The 20,990-nt window shown below is 30.8% G+C and overlaps 2 protein-coding genes and 1 long non-coding RNA gene across 6 annotated transcripts; all 3 read right to left on the bottom strand.

Moving 5' to 3' along the window:
- Window positions 1-2,435: 2,435 nt before the first annotated feature.
- LOC140918600 (ribonuclease S-7-like) lies at window positions 2,436-3,103 on the bottom strand. Its single transcript, XM_073369463.1, has 2 exons — window positions 2,942-3,103; window positions 2,436-2,855 (listed from the first exon to the last, which is right to left on the bottom strand). The coding sequence occupies exons 1-2, from the start codon at window positions 3,101-3,103 to the stop codon at window positions 2,436-2,438; spliced, it is 582 nt and encodes a 193-aa protein (XP_073225564.1).
- Window positions 3,104-3,278: 175 nt separating this feature from the next.
- On the bottom strand, window positions 3,279-5,306 carry LOC101491067 (uncharacterized). The gene is made up of 3 exons (XR_012163801.1): window positions 4,696-5,306; window positions 4,239-4,305; window positions 3,279-4,094 (listed from the first exon to the last, which is right to left on the bottom strand). It is a non-coding gene; the product is annotated as an uncharacterized lncRNA (long non-coding RNA).
- Window positions 5,307-8,978: 3,672 nt separating this feature from the next.
- On the bottom strand, window positions 8,979-13,439 carry LOC101490198 (transcription initiation factor TFIID subunit 14b). 4 transcript variants are annotated; one of them, XR_012163804.1, is made up of 7 exons: window positions 13,215-13,439; window positions 12,839-12,927; window positions 12,495-12,716; window positions 11,790-11,977; window positions 11,582-11,703; window positions 9,806-9,950; window positions 8,979-9,286 (listed from the first exon to the last, which is right to left on the bottom strand). XR_012163804.1 is itself a non-coding variant. In XM_073370550.1 (7 exons), exons 1-6 carry the CDS (start codon window positions 13,326-13,328, stop codon window positions 10,503-10,505), a joined length of 801 nt encoding a protein of 266 aa, XP_073226651.1. In that variant the 5' UTR covers window positions 13,329-13,439; the 3' UTR covers window positions 8,979-9,286; window positions 10,484-10,502. The 4 variants fall into 4 exon arrangements, 3 of the variants coding, with proteins under 3 accessions (XP_073226651.1, XP_004507004.1, XP_073226652.1); XM_073370550.1 differs by lacking the exon at window positions 9,806-9,950 and adding an exon at window positions 10,484-10,568; XM_004506947.4 differs by lacking the exon at window positions 9,806-9,950 and having other exon boundaries at window positions 13,215-13,438.
- Window positions 13,440-20,990: the final 7,551 nt, after the last annotated feature.

Below are 20,990 nucleotides of genomic sequence, written 5' to 3'. Positions count from 1 at the left end.
ATATAGATAGGTACAAACATGGTAGAAAATTTGTTACTTTGATTGCCTCAAATCAAATCGGGAAAAAGCTCGCCTTCATGTACTCAATATGGAGCCTTTAGATCGATATCGAACAGTTCTAATTTTCAAACTCGTTATTGTATTTTTTTTTTTTTTTTAATAATCAAACTCTGTATTTAAATTTGAACCATTTGATCTTGATTCAATGACCTCAGATTCGTCAATTGTCTTTTCAAACTCCTATCATCTTTAATCTTAAATTACGTTATTTTAACCTAATTATATGAATATCGATCTAATCGAAATAGAAACCTAAAAATTAATTTAAACTATTTATGAAGATAACACAATACAAATAAAATGCATAAACTTTAGAAAATTCATTGCATTTAGATTTATGATTTTCATTTGTATTAAAGTCAACTAAATACAATATCAAAAACTTACCCCCAAAATGGAAATGAAAATTAAAGATAACATCAACATGGTTGAGTTATCCATCAAATTAAACTTACAATTGATGTTACCAAACACCCATTCAAAATCAAAATCAAATAAACAACATTTTTATTTTGACTTTTTTATAAAAAAATTTATAAAGGAAATAATAAAGAAATTCGCACACAATTGCGAGATATTGGATTCGAATACGAAATATAATATCCAGACTAATAATATTGACATTTATCAGTCAAACTAAGTATTACGGATATTTACCTCGAGTTTTTAATTGAGAAAATTTTATTCATGCTCTCCCATTCAATTGTATAGTGTGAAGCATATTAGATCATTCAATATTCATTAATGTATGACAAATTTTTTTTCCACTCTCATGTAATACACCTCTTTCACATTAGATATATTTTCAATAAAAATCTTTTAACATCGAATTTAGCTAAAGTTTATTAAACAAATATTTTTGACATAAAAACATGTTTAAAACTTAGAGACAATTAATTTTTATCTTTGAATAAAAGATCGAATATAACACAATTGATCGATAGAGTTTACAAAACAAAAATTAGTTAACAACTCGATAAAATACAACGAATTACTCCCACCTAATATCACCTATCAGAGAATGGATCATTATCTTATATCCCGGAGAATGAATCACTAACTGATTGATGAAGATGGTCATCCAACCACGGAGGCAATGAATCACAAAAGGAATGGGTGAAGGCGTAATCTCATGAGGGACAAGGAGTCTGCGTTGCAGATTTTGTTTTTAGTTGTGAAGAGGGGGTGCAACTATACATAATGTAGGTGCATCAGTAACAAATCTGAAGGGCCTAAACCAGAGTAGGCCAAGCCCATTTTGAAACAGTAAAAGAGGGATGTAGAAGCAGGTCCGAAAGTGCAGATAAGAAAGTCTCTTGCAGTGTAAAAAAGGGGCCCAAATGGTATACAGAAGTAGAAAATAAAGTGTAACTAACAATAATTTTATACAGAAGTAGAAAATAAAGTGTAAATATACTTAACATAGAGCATAATCCACTAGTGAATTTTGACATTATACTAGTTTTATATACTTAACATAATGATGTATCTTTCCAAATTCCAATAATTTTTAATTTTATGTTGGGTTATTTTGACTCAATAATATGAATATCGATCTTATCTGAATAGAAATCCAACAATTTTAGATCAATTATGAAGATGAAACAATCAAAATAAAATGCATAAAGTTTTGAAAATTCATTCCTTTTAGATTTACGATTTTTGTTTGTATTGAAGTCTACTGAAATACAATATCAAAATTCACCCAAAAAAAGTTGAAAATAGAAATGCAAGACAATTGAAGATATCATCAACGTGCAGAAGCAAAATTAACATAAGTGCTAGAGAGATACAAATTATTACGTTCTAAATGTAGAAGCAAAAATTACATTATGAATTTAGAAAACTTATATTAGTTTGAATTTAAAAAGTTACATCACAAATCCAAAAAGAATCCATAATTTTGGTTTTAGTTGACTTCAACTAGCTAGCTTTAGCGCATCTTTTCATCCAACAAAGTGATGAAGGTACATGCATTTCAATTGAACTTATAATTGATGTTACCATAATCCCATTAATTCAAAATCAAAATAAAATTAAAAAAACAATATTTTTAATTACCTCAGGTTTTTACTTGAGAAAAATTTATTCATACTCCCTTGTTAAATTGTATAATGTAAAATATATTAATTGTTTAATATTCATTAATTAATGTATAACAAAAGCTTTTCCCACTCTCACATGATATACCCCTTTCATATTAAATATATTTTCAATAAGTAATAGTGTCGTACATCAATGCAAGATAGTAAGACAAAATATAGATAGAAAAATATAATAATATTAATTAAGTTTCATAATATATTTTTGAAAAGGCTACTTAAGCCTCATAATACAAGTATTATTTCAATTATATATTTTTATTACATTAAACCTCATGGAAGGAGTACGAAGTTCTTATTGTAGCATCCGCTGAACAATGGAGGGGGACAATTACGGTAAGTAGTTCCGTTGTCATATAAACACAACCTTATTTCTTTTAAATAAGGTATTGTCGTGCCGGAAGTACACACAAGAACTGGATTGTTGTTGTTATTAGCACTTTTGATAGCTGTAACAATTGTATTTATGTTATGAGGGGTTGTTTTATGCGGTATGACACCAACTTGACGCAAAACATCTGTCAAATTAATCCTAGCCTTGATAGTTAGAGCAAGTTGAAAATAGTCTAGCTGGGGAAATTTGTTCATAGAGCATGTACCATGCTTATTCCATTCATACGACCAAAAATCTAGATCATTTTGATTTATTACATCAGGCCATTCTTTTATGAGTTGAGGTTCCAATGTACCAAGCTAAAAACACAATATAAAATAAGATTTTTAGAATAAATAAATATTGAATGAACAACAACATAAAAAAAATAGAAGAAGAAACTCACCGAGCCTTTTAATATCCGTCTGTTCCCTTTTCCGGAACAATACAAAGGATATGGTTGAGACACATTGGTTCCCCATAAACCATGTATGGTGAAGAGCTTTGGAAGTGTTTTGAGTGTGCACATTCGATTAATACATACTGTAGTTGGCCATTGTTCAACCATCATGAAATACTCATAATAAGAACTAGAAAGATTGAGTTTTGTTGTAAGAATTATGAAAAACCATAAAATGACTTTCAAATTCATTTTCTTGTTAGTAGTTTGCACACTTCACATGCATAAATGACTTGAAAATCTTACAAGATTGCACAAGTATTTATACAAGAAGTTAGGTGTGAAATTGCTTTTTAAAAACTTTAATTTTCTATTTTTGAGTAAAACCTTTTTTTTTTTCTTTTTCTTTGTTTAAGTAAAACTGTTTTTATATAATTATATCAAAACTCTTTGATGCACAATTCAAAGATGCATGTGTGTTGCTATGAATAATGTCAACCAAAATGCATGTGTGTTGTTGAGAATAGTTTTCTTAATATGTTCTCTTTTTTAATGGTACAAAACATAACATGGTCTATGTTTTTCTTTCTTTTCTTGTTTTACAAAAACAATGCAAATTTTTTGAATTAAAAAGTTAGAATGTGGCTCATTTATTGACAAAGAAAAAATTAGTCACGATCTAGGAATTACAGTACTATCTAGGTTGCAGTTTTCAATTCAATTTGAACCTTAGTCACGATCTCCTCCACCCAAATAGAAAGTACTGGCGACTAAATCACATTACTGTCTAAATATTTTCTTTCTTCAACTTCAAATTCTACGTTGGCATATCTCATCCACTAAGCATATAAAGTATCATTGCAAAATGTTCAAACAAAATTATCTAAATAACAGAGTCGATGTAGTTCTCATAAGACTGACTAGATATGATATTAAGCATGAGCATTGCACAGTAATAAAAACATAAAGCAAAAGCTTTATCATCAATAACCATCTTAACTTGCATAGAATAACATAAGTTCACCAATTACGAAACACATACCTTGATTCACATTGAGCACCAGTACGACCAGTAACATACATAGAAGCCAATCGATCCCAATTAACTGATTCAATTATGCTATCCATGTCATTTGCATCTCCAGGAGAGCACTCTGAACTGTCAAGTGAATACATTAAGGAATAAAATCAACACTCACTAATGAAAAGGATTGTAATGACAAAATTCAAAATGGCACATTTAACAATACACGACAAAATAAATCCAATATCAAAAGAAAAAAATGAAGCAAGGATTACCGACCAATACTTGCAGTGGCAATACCAAGATTGTTGCAACAGATTAAAACCTTCAACCTTCAACCTTCAACCTTCAACAACAGACAGACAGTGAGACACCAAAATAAGCAAAAATTAAAATTTTGAGAAATCTAATAAAAAACATTAAAGAGACAATCCTACATGTATTTCAGTCTTGTAATTCCAATGACTGTAAGGACATTGGACATCAGTGTTATCGAATGGCTGGCATGGTGGAAAGCGGTGGCAGGATTTCAACAATCCACCATGGCCATTTTACATGTGATGGCAGCTATGACAGTTTATATGCATCTACTAAAACAGACATTAACTATAGTTCTTGCAATAAACAAATATCTGAAGAGTGACCATGAAATCATAATGAAATAATATCAAAGCATTCCCCATTTCTCTTATCTTTTTGTTTTCCTCAATTTTTGCTTCAATTTCAATCAACTTACTTCTAAGAAATTTCTGGAGAGCTCTATTCTTCGGTAATTTGGAAGACAAGCTGGCAGTGGCATCATCTTCACAATTCACCATCATCTGATTTGTCAGAGATGGAGCTCTTGGCAACTTCCTGCTCACTGAATACTAACAAACAAACTTCAGTTATTAACTGTTTCAAAGTCGTCTACATCGTCGTCGGAGGAAGAGAATCACTCTGTTCATCTTCGTCGGAGTTGGCAGTGACGGTGAAAGGGACAATGGCGTCACCGGAGCCCAAAAGTGGATCTTCTTGACGCGGAATTTCATCTTCACAAGTCTCGTCAAAGCCACATGTCTCAGCCACCAATTTGGTGTCATTATCATGGTATTCAATTCATGAAATTAGGGTTTTGCGTTTGACAGAGAGACTTTGTTGAAGTTTAATCTGAACGTTGTGGTTATGGTGCTGTCAAACGAAAGAGAGGGTTAATACGACGCCGTTTTGAAACTTTTTATTTTTTTTTTTCATTTTGAAAATTCAATATTAGGGATAAGAGAAGAAAGACTGTTATTTTTTCCCTTTGTTGAATTGTGTTTTTTTTATTGGATCTCTTGATTTTTCAATAATCAGAAAATACCTCTATTTAAAGTATGAATCACTCTAAGACTCACGCTTATAAATAATAAATAAAGTGTTTTGTTTTTTAAAATAGAATGATATTATAGTGTACCAAGTCAATTAATAAGATCAAAAAAATATTAGAGATAAACGTATAAAAAACATCATCTAAAGATTTGAATTATATTTGGCAAAAAGTATCAATTACTTGGTTTATATGTGCACATGTTGTAAGCTATAAAAATTTAGACCTTGAAAAGTTTTTCTAAATAAGAGTGAACAAGAAGGTGTATTTATCATTTATAAGTATGAATTCAAAAGTGCTTCAAAGAATTAGACTTAATATCATTGCTCTTCATAAGTCTATTTTAGTGAAATCGAATTAATTCTATTGTACTTCACTTTTATAAGTTGTGCATGATATTGTGAATAAAAACTAAAGAAAAATTGTTAGAATTTTATTAATATAGTTTGTTAATGTAAATTATCAATCAAATAACAATCGTTAAATTATTAGTAATGTTTGATTTTTATAACAATTATTTTTAAATTCACACTTATGATTGGTTGTGACATGTTAACAATATTTTTTTCTATATTGCACATAAAAATCACTTTCAAAATAAATTTAATATATTTAAAAAAAATCATTCATTTATATTAATAAAACTATAAATAAATGGTAAAAAAATGAACAATATCAAATCACAGTAAGTAAATTGTTTTTCATAAAAGAACTTAGAAAAGAATAATATCAAAAACACAATAAAATCATATCTCACCTAGATTACAAAGATCAAAACACAATAAACCTATTGAATAAGTTCTAACAAATAGGGGGGAAAATAATGCATTTTGTCAAACTACAAGCTTAAAAATCCATTAATTTTTTTCATGAATAATGGTTATTGAATTTGAATGAGTTTTGATTGATTCTAATGTGATAATTTTCATTGCATAAGCCAAAATACAAGCTTAAAACTAGTGTAAATATGTGAAAGCTAAAGATTATTGCAAATGTATATTCAATTTTTCAAGTTTAGTAAATTTTTTTATTTTTTATTTTATAGTAATATTTTATGTGCTTGTAATAATTGTCAAAAATGTAAATATATATTTGCTAAATTTTCATATTGATTGCAATACAAATAGGTAAAGTTAATAAACGAAACTGCACTAGCTAGAATCGAACCGCATGTTTGCACCGTGGTAAGGTACTATTTTACTACCAGACCATTTATGCTTGTTATGATATAATTAACATCAATTATTATTATTATTATTATTATTATTATTATTATTATCATCATCATCATCATCATCATCATCCAAGAGACCATTGAAAAGATTAAGGTAATTAAGGATAAACTAAAGATAGCCCAAAGCTGGCAAAAGAGCTATGCTGATATTAGGAGAAACCTTTGGAGTTTGAGGAGGGAGATCATGTTTTTTTTTTTAGAGTTACCCCTACTATTGGCATTGGAAGAGTGCTAAAGGTCAAGAAGCTAAACCATCGTTTTGTTGGACCCTTTCAAATATTGCAGAGGATTGGTCCCTCTGCATACAGAATAGCCTTGCCACCCAAACTATCCAATCTACACAATGTTTTTCACGTCTCCCAGTTAAAGAAATACATTCCTAACCCTCACCAAATTTTGAGTCATGAGTCTGTCCAACTCAAGTCAAACATTACTTATGACCCAATGCCAGTTCAAATTATAGATAGAAGTGTAAAAACATTGAGAAATAAAGAAATTTCCCTAAGGTCGTTTGGGAAGGATCTTCTGCAGAAGAAGCAACATGGGAAACACGTAGTATCTTTACCTTTTCCAATAGGTAATCCTCTGAATTTTGAGGGCAAATTTTTTATTAAGTGGTGGATGATGTAACAATCTATCTACTTTGTTAAGTCTAGACGTTAATTATTAAGACGGTTAATTTAAAAATAAAATAATTAATTAATCTATTTAATTAAGAAAAGAGTGTAATATTTGGACAAATTAAAGGCAATGGCATGATTTCCACTATACATCTTACATCGTAAGTTCTTTTTGAGAAAACACATTCCCTCATTCTTCTCGTTACTGAGCCAACTCCTTCATCCGAATCTTCACCCTTTCATTTTCCTTATTTTCTGTAATTTTTCAAATCACTTAAACCAAAAGGTTGATAAAGCTCTTTAAAACCATTTTTAAACCTTGCATCAATCAACGAAGCAACAAGCGATAATAACCCAAAACTGAAGAATTTGAATCAAAGTTGCAATTCAAGAAAAAAGGGAGCTCAACAACCAATTTAATCAGAGGATCGTCTTCTCCCTTATCACAAACTGAGTTCTTTTTATTATAGTTTTTTATGATTAGGAATTTAATTTTATGAAGTTGTTTGAAAAAAAGAGGAATGGAAGAAAACAACTCGTGCATGCTGTTTATGGTTGTGATGTTTGTGAATGAATTATATGTTAGAAAAAATTTAATTAGACTTGCATAATTAAGGTGAGTATGCTTGTCGAGCACAATTTATGTTAGTTATTGTTGTTGTCTCTGTGTTTGTGAAATTGTGTTATGTTACATTAATTCTTTAGTACGAGGATTTTAGGCCCTGAAATTCTTTAAATAAACTGTTTTGAGTTATTACAGGTTAGGAGAATTAGAGTGTGAAGAAATGAAATTTTTCCACTTTTATGTTGTTATTAATTTCATGAATTTTATATTTTTTACTATTTTCATGATTTTGATGTTGTTACTATTTTCATGACTCCAATGTTGTTTCTATTTTCGGACTATGATTTCCGTTTTGAATTAAGGACTTAGAATTAAATTGTTATGAGTTTAGTATATCGCCTAAATTGTTTATTATTGTTGTGGATGAATGATGCATTTTATGTATGACATAATAATGGCATTTTATACAAAACATTTAAGTTTTGTACATTATCATTAATCAGATCATGCATAACTTTATTCATAGTGGGACATTTAGGTTATTCTAAGCATGGAATAACAGGTAAAACAGAACAATCAAGACTTGGGGTTTGATCAGACCACCTTTACCAATCAAAACTCAATTATCTTGGTGACCCACATTAAGATATTAGATTGGACGATTTTTCCTTATTCCAAAAAAAATATTTGAGGTCATGCATATATTTTTCAGAATAATATATATATATACAACAACAACAACATAATAATAATAATAACAACAACAACAACAACATAATAATAATAATAATAGTAATAATAATAATAATAATAATAATAATAATAATAATAATAATAATAATAATAATAATAACAACAATATTTTTAAATAAAACTTTTATAAAAATTTAATCGAGAGTTTTATACACTTTTATGAAAGAAACTCTTTGAGACTGTTTTCCCCTGAAAGAACATGAGACATAAATTTAACATCAGAAGATCAGTTCCGAACTCGTGGAATTAGAATTTGATGTTTTGTTTTATTTTATTTTCAAGATGTAATATTTTATAAATCTACTAAACAAGTTGTTAACTATATTTATGAATATAGTTTTCAGTTATGATGGTAATTCTAATTTATTATTAATTATTAGTTACCTCTGTTTTATTAAGGTGTATGAATCACATTATCATATTATTAGAAAAGTGATAATGAGTCTTACAGTAATAGTTATACTTAATGTATATTTATTTATAATAAACAAAACAAAAATTGAACTTATTAATATTTTATCATCATTAAAAAATACAGATTGGCCGCTTGTGTTTATTGACTAAGGAAAATTAATCTTATACAACTTCAACACCACAGACAAAAATGAAATAAATTACAATACCACTGAAGAAACAACTAGCTGATGAGGAACATTTAATCAACTATTCCACAGCACTCTGACTAATTAGAAAATACACCTCAAAGTCCTAATTATATGTCTATTGGTCAGAAGAGGATTTAAGCTGCTTATGCTGTCCTTCTATCAAACTTATCTGTCTTTTGACTTTGGCAATATGAGCTTGAACCTATGCAGTGGAAAAGATAAAATAACTATCAGTTGGCATCAGTTTTCTTACAAGGTTAACATGATAGGGTCATTCAAAGTCTTAAAGGAAAAGTAACACCGAGTAGCTTATTTGGGCTTATCTTAGGATATAAACATTAGTATACCCATTTAAGATAATTATTGAAATAACTTATACACAAGCTCTTTATATGATAAACACTCAATTACATTGTTTATGCAAATGTACCATAATTCCAGCAATCAACAACTTATTGGCCAAATAGAAGGAAAATGACCATCATACAGAATTTAGCACACTGACAATCGTCAATGATTTGGAGAAATGAAAATAAGTTCTGCTACATAGCATGATCACAAAATTTAAAAGTAAATCATGGAAACAATACATCTTTAGTCTTTTAAGTTATATATTATTTAGAAGTGCATTATGATAAGCATTCTGAATAATCATGCCTGGCATAGAATTATTAGAACATACATGACCCACAATGGATTATAATGGATGTCAGAAGCAAACCATTTAATGATGAAGAAGCAGAGGTGATAGTACAAGATAGCTGTTGCATAAAACTGGAATAATGTTAATTTGTATATACAACATCTTTTCTGTCTCCTCTCCCTGTACTCCCCTCTCCCATTACTATCTGCTAGCTCCCATCTTTCTTTAGAAGTTGAATTAAATCATTTAGTTACAAACAAGAATCTCATACATGCACTGGTCAGTACAACCAATAATATTATTTGAGAAAAATTTGTACTAATAATTCGAATACAGTTCTTTTAACTCAACTAATCACAAAATTGGACATAAACATACAAACAAAAATAAAATTGAAGCATAGAACAGAAGTTTTGACTGATAAGTTGTGATTATATGTTATGAATGAAGGCATATAAAAACTAAAAGTTATGAATAATACTTAGAAAAGAGGTTCTCCATTAAATATAAAATATAAATAATCCTTATACATTTCGTTTTTTATAAACAGTAAACTTGGATCAAAATCATAAAACTAGATTTTATTACCTTCTATGCAAGGAGGCTAACAGGAACATGTATAAATGTATAGACATTATTATTAAAACTATGCAAATTCTAACTTTTCACCCTTACTAAAGCTACATTATTAATTTCTATGTAATATTATTTAAATTTTAAATAAAAAATAAAACATAAGATAATCTCAAGTTGTACCCATTTTTCTTTCTTCAATTTAGTTAAGTGGAAGAGGAAAGTGGGGAAGGGGAACTGGATGATAGGGTAGGACACACGCATCAACCTAATTTATTTAAACAAATTTATTAGTATAAAATAGAATTATGATATACACTCTGAATATTCATGTCCCACATATACAAAATAAGTAGAACTACCTAATCTACAATGTGTTGATGGTAATGGATGCCAGAAACAAATCCTTTAATGATGAACAAGCACAAGATAATTATGAAATAAAACTGGACTGATGTTAAACTGCATACTTCACATGCACAGGTCAGAACAACCAATAATTTTATTTAAGAAAAATGGGGTGCATTCTATTCTTATAATACAGAGGCACAATTCTGTTAAGTCAAATAATAATCACAAAAGTGGGCCATAAGCATCGTGCAGACAAAAATACAGCTCAAGTATAGAAAGAGGTTTTGGGTTGATTGACGACTCTTGATTATATGTTTTGAAGTTTAGAGATAATACTTAGAAAGGAGCTCCTAATAATGTTTTTGATAAGCAATAGCCATGGATCAAAATCATAAAACTTGATGCTATAAAATTTCTCTAAAAGGAGAGTAACAGGTACATGCATGCTCATTATTTCTAGGGTGGTAATTACAAACAACCAAACAGATGCACATGTATGATACAGACTGTTTTATTTGTTGAGAAAATGTAGGATACAGACTTAATTACTAGTAAGGACACAAGCATATACCTGCTATACATTGTATGATACAGACTTAATTACTAGTAAGGACACAAGCATATACCTGCTATACATTGTTCATGAAGATTCAAAAAAATGTATCATCAAAGCATCAACAACAACTTTGACCTCCACAAAGATTATATATACTTTAAATCTATGAAGCACGAATACTGACACAAATACCGGACACAACACTGACACGTCAACATCGGTAATAGTTTGAGAAAATTAATTCATTGAATGTAATCAATGTGTTTGTGTCGTGTCGGCCACCGATAGGTGTCGGAAAACAAAATACGCCTTTGATCAGAAGTGTTGGTGTTATAGAGCTTTAAATTTTAAATACGATATTATGTCATTCATACCTGCTGACGAGCTGCTGCAAGCTGTAAGAGTTCATCTGCTTCTGAGAAACTCAGGAACCATTGGCTTAAGGGATTGTCTTTGGTATCACCTTTCCTCCTTCTATTTGCATCTTCAACTGGAACTGCATTTATATTATGATAGTTTATTCAACTCAAATGTGGAAAAATGAAAGCTGCAGGTGACTATGGTAATTGCAAAGTAACATACTGGGAGGAGGCAAGGTATGCCCAGCAGGTAATCTTGGAAAGTTCACAGCTGGGTGGTTCTGCACACGAGCTAAAAAAGCTTCAGAAGGATCCGGGAAAACTACCTCATCATAGAATTCCACAACAACGGGTTTTTTTGTGGACATGGAACTGTTTTCATCCTCTGGATACAACTTCAAGTGATGATATCTGTATATATATTACACTTCAATAAAACACAAGATTCAGAAATTATTTTGACATTCATAAAACATGGTTTGCAATCTGCATGATTAATAACAGTGAATACCAGATCTATGGTCATGTAGTTTATCATTAAATAATATTCAAGCATTGGAATCAAATAGCTGCATGGTCTAACCAATCATAGAACAATAGATATTAGTCATATAATCATCTAAGTTTATCATTATTAATAAAATGAGGCATTGAAGCAAACCAAACTACTATATTTATCTAACTGAACTTAGCACGGCATAGAGCAACACTCCTGCAGCACTTTAGAAAATAAAAGCACATTGTTGACGATATGTCCCATGTTGAAACATACTAAAGCTATTCGAGATTCCCTACCCATAGTAGTATTTTTCAGCATACTTTGAACCTCTTCATTGATCAAGAGATCACACAAAAGACTAAAGAAACTTAATTTTCCCCCTAAACAAGTAACTAACTACTAAATCAAAAGCAACACCGAACTACTCACAAGTTCAAAGGCTTGTCGCAAACATCACTGTGGAAATGAAGTGTGATGGCAATTTCAAATTCACCCCATCCTGCTTCTGACAACTCAAAAGGAGGTGCATCCACAACCCTTGTGGGATTATTGAAACTAGAATGCAACTGAAAAACAACACGCTTTATAATAACTCCTAGGTCCTCATTGGATGCTCCACGAACATACACAGTCCATTTATGCGATTGATACCTTGTATAACATAAACATTATCACCTTATTACTCTTTTTTTTTTTTTTGTGAAGAAAAAAAACCCATTGAAGCAATACATTAATTAAACCAATAATTTGAGGTTGCAATGTAAGATACTTACTCACTAGCTTTTTTGCCAAGCCAAAATGCCATGTTCCCATATACTATTGGAACACTTATTTCTACATCTTTGAGTTTCTTACCTGAGTTCTACACAAAACCAGAAATGGTTACCCTAATATAATCAATAAAAGACTCTACTTCAGTAAAATAAATAAGTTCCTTTCCCAATGTATTTGAATTCTTAAATCGTTTTCAAATTTAACGTTCTGCATAGTGATTTTAAGGTGTTATTGCAGTGCTGGAAGATACTTCCAAATCAAAGCTTCGAATTTGAATCAAGCTGCAAGCTTTACACACTCTAAAAAGGGGCGGGGTTTTGGGAAACCTTTATTTTTTCGATTTGGATATCCAAATCTGAATTGAAACAAGGTTACCTTCTTATCGTTATCTTCGGATTTGCCCATTTTGGTTCTCTGAGATTTTGAGGTGGGACCACTTAATTCAGACTGATCTTGACCGTGCTTTTTCGATGATGAGCTATTGGTCATATCAATTTATGAATTCGTCACAGAAATCGAACCTGAATCTCTGAGTATCTGGATCTAGGGTTCGTGTGTCTGCAAAAATTGCACGGAACAGTTCGTGTGCTTTACGACGTCGTTGTGAACATGGGTGGGTGATGGTAATGTAACGGGCCGAGCCCTAAACATGAATGGGCTTGTCATTCGTTGGAGTTTTCAATTAGGCCATTTGAGAAAACTGGCTATTGTACCCCCCCATTTAAACCTATACCCCCCAAATTGTTGAAAATCCAATTTTATCCTTAAAAAATTCATAAAATTCATTTACTCTCAGTTAAAAAAAATTACCCAGAAATCTGAAATTCCTGAAATTTCCGGTAAGTTGCATCGAAATTTCCGGTAGTTATAATTGTTACCGGAAATTTGAAAAATGAAATTTCCGGTAGTTTTAATTTGAATACCGGATTTTTGAAATTTCCGGAAGCTACCGGAAATTTCAAAAAATTTGAAATTTCCGGTAGTCATTTTTTGTTCACCGGAAATTTGGTTTTTTGAAATTTCCGGTAGTTAACCCGGAAATTTCAAAAATCCGGTACTTATTTTTTTTTTTATTTTTTTTTTTGAATATGCTTTTAATTTGTTTGTTATTTTATTTGAATTGTTTTTTTGAACTAGAGATGGAAAACACACGACCAGTATTTATAGATTTAACTGAAGCATTTACAACTGATCAAATTTTTGAGTCACGAGAAGCTGTCATATCATGGGCAAGAGAGATAGGTCGACAAAATCGAGTAGCAGTTATCATTACTCGATCAGACGTAGAGACTGGAAAGAGAGGAAGAAAGACAAAAGTAATTCTTGGTTGTGATAGAGGTGGACAATATAAGTCAAATACAAATGACACAGGTACTTCAACTAAAAAGTGTGGATGTCCGTTTAAACTTAAAGCGAGACCACTGAAAAATGATGAAGGATGGATTATTAGTTTAATCTGTGGACTTCACAACCATGAGTTAGTAGCTACTTTTGAGAATAATGCATTTATGGGACGCTTAACAGAAGAAGATAAGAAACATGTTGACGAGTTGACAAAGTATCACGTTGCACCGAGACATATCTTGTCATCTTTGAGAGATCGAGATACGGAGAATGTGACTAGTATCTATCAAATTTACAAGCGACGAAGTACATACAGGAAGAATTTGATGGGACCTAGAACTGATATGCAACACTTGTTGAAGTTACTTGAAGCTGAGAAATATACTTGTTGGAGTAGGACTCATGAGGACTCCAACGTTGTGAGGGATATGTTTTGGACGCACACAGATTCCATAACTTTGCTTAACATGTTCCCTCTTGTATTGATCATGGATAGCACCTACAAAACCAACAAGTATAGGTTACCGTTGTTTGAAATTGTTGGTGTAACTTCAACTTGGTTGACATTTAATGTTGCATTTGCTTATATGGATTCTGAACGTCAAGACAACTTTTGGTGGGCATTGGAGAAGTTAAAAGAGTTGTTTTTTTCAAACACGCCATTTCCTCAGGTGATTGTGACTGACAGAGAACTGGCTTTAATGAATGCAATTAAAGTTGTATTTCCATCTTCAACAAATTTACTTTGTCAACTTCATATTAACAAAAATGTTGGAGCCAAATGCAAACAGTATATATTAAAGAAAGACATGCAAGAACCCATTCTTGAGTTGTGGAGGAAAATTGTTTATTGTTCTGAAGAGAAGGAGTACGAGGAACTTTTGCAAGTATTTGAGCAAGCATGTGTCGATAATATTATTTTCTTTGACTACGTCAGAGACACATGGTTGAATCCTCATAAGGAAAGATTTGTTGAAGCATGGACCAATCGAGTATTGCATCTAGGAAATACTACGACTAATAGGTATGTCATTAAAATTTCACATTTTGTATGATATATGATATATGATTTATGCATGATATATGATCATTACTTCACATTTTGTATTTTTTTTGTTTAAATATTAGGGTTGAGTCTGCTCATTGGTCATTGAAGAGATTTTTGGAACACAGTAAAGGAGATTTTTGTAAGGCATGGAATGGTATGAATGACATGTTGAAGTTTCAAATTATTAAGATCAAAGGTTCATTTGAGATAAGTAAAGGTCGCAAAGAGCATATACACAACAATCCATTCTTTGAGAAATTGACTTGGGTGGTATCCAAGAAAGCCTTAGGTGATATTGTTGAAGAATACAAGAGAGTCAGTTATGTCGGTAACGACAAAGATGTGTGTTGTTGTATACTTAGAAAGACTCATGGATTACCTTGTGCATGTGAGTTAGCAGGATACAAGATGAAAGGTGTTCCAATCCCATTAGATGCTGTTCATATACATTGGAGGAAATTAACCTTGAATAGTGATCAAGAGAATGACCAGTTGACAAATGATTCAGAGTTGGACATTACATCGGAGATGGATATAATTTGGAAAAAATGGAAAATACTTAATATTGCTGGAAGAAGGGCTTTAAAGAGCAAGTTGCGTGAAATAGCATATCCGGAGACAACATCAATGTGTGCACCAGTGGATAAAATCAAAACAAAAGGTGGTGTTAAGAAAAAAGGCAATAAGCCGAAGGGATATGACGTATATCGCGACCCATCATACTTTGAGCATGTTGATACTCAAGTCTCCCAGCAGGTATCCAAACAAGTCTCCCATCAAGCATCCAAACAAGTCTCCCACCAGGTTAAAAAATATTTCCACGAGTTTCCTTCTTTAATTCATCCATATATTGAAGACATAGTTAATGTTAAAGCAGATGGAAACTGTGGATATCGTGCTATTGCTGCTTTACTTGGTTATGGTGAAGAATACTGGAGCATTATACGTCGGCAGTTGTATACAGAGATTAAGTCCAAACCTGATTTATATGCTGCATTATTCAAGGAACGTTTGCAAGAAGTGACAGAGTCTTTACTTGTAACTGAGTTGGAAAACCAAGGTAATGAGAAGTGGATGACCATTCCTGATATGGGTTACGTGATAGCAACAAAATATAATCTCGTTCTTGTTACATTAGCAAAAACTTTTTGTTTGACTTTTTTCCCATTGAGGGGTGCACATAATGGAGATTTGTCACGTGATCGTGTTATCAGCATTGGTTTTGTTAACGAAAATCATTGGGTTCAAGTTAAATTGAAATCTGCATGTCCGTTACCACCACTTGCATGGCATTGGAAGAAGCATCGTAGCGATGAGTCTACATCATGGGCTATCGCTTATGCAGGACGTCTACAACATTGGGGTTCTTTAGATTTAGAAAATAATTCAGATTATATGTCTTTGGCAGATGATTGATACTTTTGAGTTGTATTTTGTTTTAAATGATATGATTGGCAGTTGATTGATACTTTTGAGTTGTATTTTGTTTTAAATGATATGATTGACAGATGATTGATACTTTTGAGTTGTATTTTGTTTTAAATGATATGATTGACAGATGAATAATAAATCGCTGAATAAATCGCTGAATAAATCGCTGAATAATAATAACTCTGAATAATAAATCGCTAATAAATCTGAAAAATAAATCGCTAATAATAAATAAGTCTGAATACGTCGCTAATAATAACTCTGAATAATAATAATAACTCTGAATAATAAATCGCTAATAATAAATCGCTGAATAATAAATCGCTTAATAAATCGCTGAATAATAATAATAACTCTGAATAATAAATCGCTAATAACTCTGAATAATAATAATAACTCTGAATAATAAATCGCTAATAACTCTGAATAATAATAATAACTCTGAATAATAAATCGCTAATAATAAATAAGTCTGAATACGTCGCTAATAATAACTGAGTGTCAATCATCTAATAAATATATAAATCGCTAATAAATAAGTCTGAATAAGTCGCTAATACAATAAGTCTGAATAACAAATAACCCACGAATAATAAAATAAGTCTGAATAATACAACTATGATACTACTGATAATCTCCTCCTCTAGAAATATATAAAGCTCTCTCCAATAAGACACGCATCTCATCTTCAGGACCACCCATATGCAAATCTAAACTCTGCTGTATAAGACCACCAACTGCGTGACACCGTGTACAACTAGTATCGGGACCAGCATCATGACTAGGACCAGCATCAGCATCATAACTAGGACCAGCATATGCAGCAACATAAGGGATCATCCGAGGATGAGATATCCTATAATACCACTGGATGTATCCCTCAACACACTCATGTGGATATGCAGCTGGATGCAATCTAGCTCGAAGTGATCGTACAGAATTCCGGTACATACTCCATTCAACGTCGACATCACGTGCAACAAGCATCGGTGGTGTAGGAGGAATGTGTTGAGTATACCCAAACTGCCGTATGCACCTCTCAGGTAAATACGGAACCATCGTGAAACACCAACGAATGTATCCTGTAAATAATGACACAGACTGAAATCGTGTCACAGCGTTCTGATCGTAATCTGGTGCCCAGATAATATCCGTATCCCTCAAAGCATCCAACTTTGCCCTGTAATATGCCACATTCCCAGATGTTTGTTTTGCCGTCCAACGAAACATCCGTGGCATCGAGGAAATATGCTCATCCATATCCCGTTTACAAATATCAGGGAAATGTTCATAAATCCAAGTCTGTAAATAATTGAAATGTAGTAAAATTATTAAGGTGATGAAATAATTAAAAAAATAATGATAAGTATAATAAATATAATAGTACCTGAAATAAAGACAAATACCCTCCAATCTGTTTGGTTGCAGGCAATGTACTGTCTCTAAGATAGTCATATAGCACAACAAGGGCAGCCGGTCCCCATGCCCATTTACCACAACTATCCAGATCTTGAAACAGAAAGAGATATTTTGCAGATACAAGTGTAAAACTTTTATCCGCAAGAATGGTACATCCTACCAAATGAAGTAGATATGCCCTAGCTGCACAGTCATATCTTCCTTCATGAAGTTTCTTATAAAAAACCTCTTTCAACCACTCAAAACTATACGAAGCCCCTCTATTGGTCCTAGTCTCAGTGACAGCTTCATCATATGTAACCCCCAACAACTCAACAGCAGCAGCAATTGCCAAATCTTCATTGACATTTGCGGGAGGTGTGAAAAACTCTCCAGTACACGGGATGCTCAAAAGACCCCTGACGTCGTCAAGAGTAATAGTCATTTCACCGAATGGCAGGTGAAATGAACTAGTCTCTGCGTGCCATCTCTCAGCAAAAGCAGATATCATGTTACCATCAATCATATGCAAACTACATCTTCTCAGAGGACGTAATCCAGATATATTAATCCAATGATCTATTTGAGCAGGTAAATGATATCTAATATCAATAAATTTGTCTTGCTTTTTGCCATTGGAAACAACTTTCAAGGCACGTCTTTCCTGTTTAATTAAAAATAACACAATTAAAAATATATTATAATCTTATACTACAAATAAATTATAATGTGTAATAAAATAACCTATACTACAAATATATTATAATATGTAATAAAATAAATTATTTACTAACATCTCCATTCCACACATTAATTGCAATATGATGCTCATAATCTGTAAGGACAGAAAGATCATAAGGACCTCCAAGAAACATGGGTTCATCAGGCTGGTGCTGCTGACCATGTTCATCATCAAAATGTTGCTGCTGCTGGTCATATTTCAAACACTTTACCCCCACACTGAAAAATCCGGAAAAGTAAGTTTTCGGAAAATTTAGTTTTTACTACCGGAAATTTCAAAAACGAAATTTCCGGTAGTTCAAAATACATACCGGAAATTTCAAAAACGAAATTTCCGGAAATTTACAACTACCGGATTTTTCAAATTTCCGGTTTGCCTCCTGGAAATTTCCGGTATGTATTTTGAACTACCGGAAATTTCAATCCTCTTGAAATTTCCGGTAAAAACCAAATTTTCCGAAAACTTACTTTTCCGGATTTTTCAGTGTGGGGGTAAAGTGTTTGAATTTTTTGTTATTTTGAGTTTTACTGTTTTTTTAGGGGTATTTTAGGTATTTTACAACAAAATTTTTATGTTGGGGGGGTATAGGTTTAAATGGGGGGGTACAATAGCCAATTGTCGCCATTTGAATGCTTCGCATTCTTTACGTATCCTATTCACATATTTTTAATAAATGGATAAAAATACCTCTAAAATATCTACACATTTTTGTAAATTTTCAAATGTAATGTATACTTCATAACTATTATAAATAATAATTTTTATTCTGTAAAATTAGAGAAAACGTGAGGTAGAGGAATTGAGATAATTCATAAAACTAGATGGAAACTGAAAATGGGATAGTTAGAAGTACAAAAAAAAAATTATTTAAATTGTGCAAATATATAGGGTGTGAGAGGATCTACTGTGACTGTGAGTTTAGATTGACAAAATGGATGGATGAAATGAATTTGGATGATAATGGATGGATCAAAACAATTCATTAATCCATTTACAATTCACTAATTTTTTTAATAAAAATTCCAATTCTACTCATCCACTAAAATAAAAAACAAAACAATCCAATCCATCAATTATCCTATTTTAATGGATGGATATCCATTCAATCCACTTAAGATTTTATTTTTTTTTATATTTCAATAAATCAATATCTATAATAATAATAATAATAATAATATGTTTTATTTATTATTTTTAAAAACTGTTCTACACAAAAAAAAATTATTTTTGATATTATTTTTTTACTATTTTAAAAGTTATTTTTATTTAAAAAATAATATATAATTGTTTTTTACTAAATAAAAACACATTTTTTAATTACTTTTCTATTTTAAAATTAACTACTGTTTTATTTTTATTAAAAGAAAACTACTGTTATTTTTGTGGACTAAAGTTAACTGTAGTTTTTTCTTTCTTTCTGAATTAGTTAACTACAGTTTTTAATGTATTAACAAAACAGTTTGTATATTACTTTTTAAAAAACAGTTTTTAAGATTTTTAAAGTAAATAATTTAATTATTATAAATTTAAAAATAAAGTGGTAGTTAAAGATCGTTAGAAATGGAGCTTCGACAGTTCTCTAAAGTGATTATCGATGTAGTTTAGACGGTCTATATAGTTCTGACGATCCACAATGATCATTAGTCGATCACCACCCACCAACTCTTATTATTAATATTTAATTAATAAGTTATAATAATTAACTCATGAACAATTCAGTTTTTTTTTTTAAAAAAATACAATTGAAAAAAAGTTTTTTAAAATAACTTAAATTTTTTTTTTAAATAATAAAACAAAACCTATTTTTTAAAATAGTAATCAAACAATATATTTGTGTAAAAATAAATAATTTTTTCTTTAAAATATTTTTTTAAACAAAAAATATAATTATATAATTACAGTTTCTTAAGGGTACATATTGTAAAATAAAGGTATCTTATATGTTGGATTGCAATAAAAATAAACGTGATCCATTATATTTCGAAATATGGTTTATGGATTGGATCCATCCATATTTATAAATTGATGGGTGAAATCTAATTAATAATTTAAAAGTTTATTTTCTCATCTCTAAGTCTTATTAAGAGTCCCTAAATTTTATTTAGATTGGCTAATTTTGAGGTGTATTTTTATTTGTTTGAATTAGACAATCCAAATGTGTATTTTTGTTTATTTAAAAATATTGAGG

This window comes from Cicer arietinum, chromosome 6 (assembly GCF_000331145.2).
Source record: "Cicer arietinum cultivar CDC Frontier isolate Library 1 chromosome 6, Cicar.CDCFrontier_v2.0, whole genome shotgun sequence".
NCBI lineage: Eukaryota > Viridiplantae > Streptophyta > Magnoliopsida > Fabales > Fabaceae > Cicer > Cicer arietinum.
The sequence above is the reverse complement of the archived record's forward strand: the minus strand, read 5'-3'. Positions and strand labels throughout refer to the sequence as shown.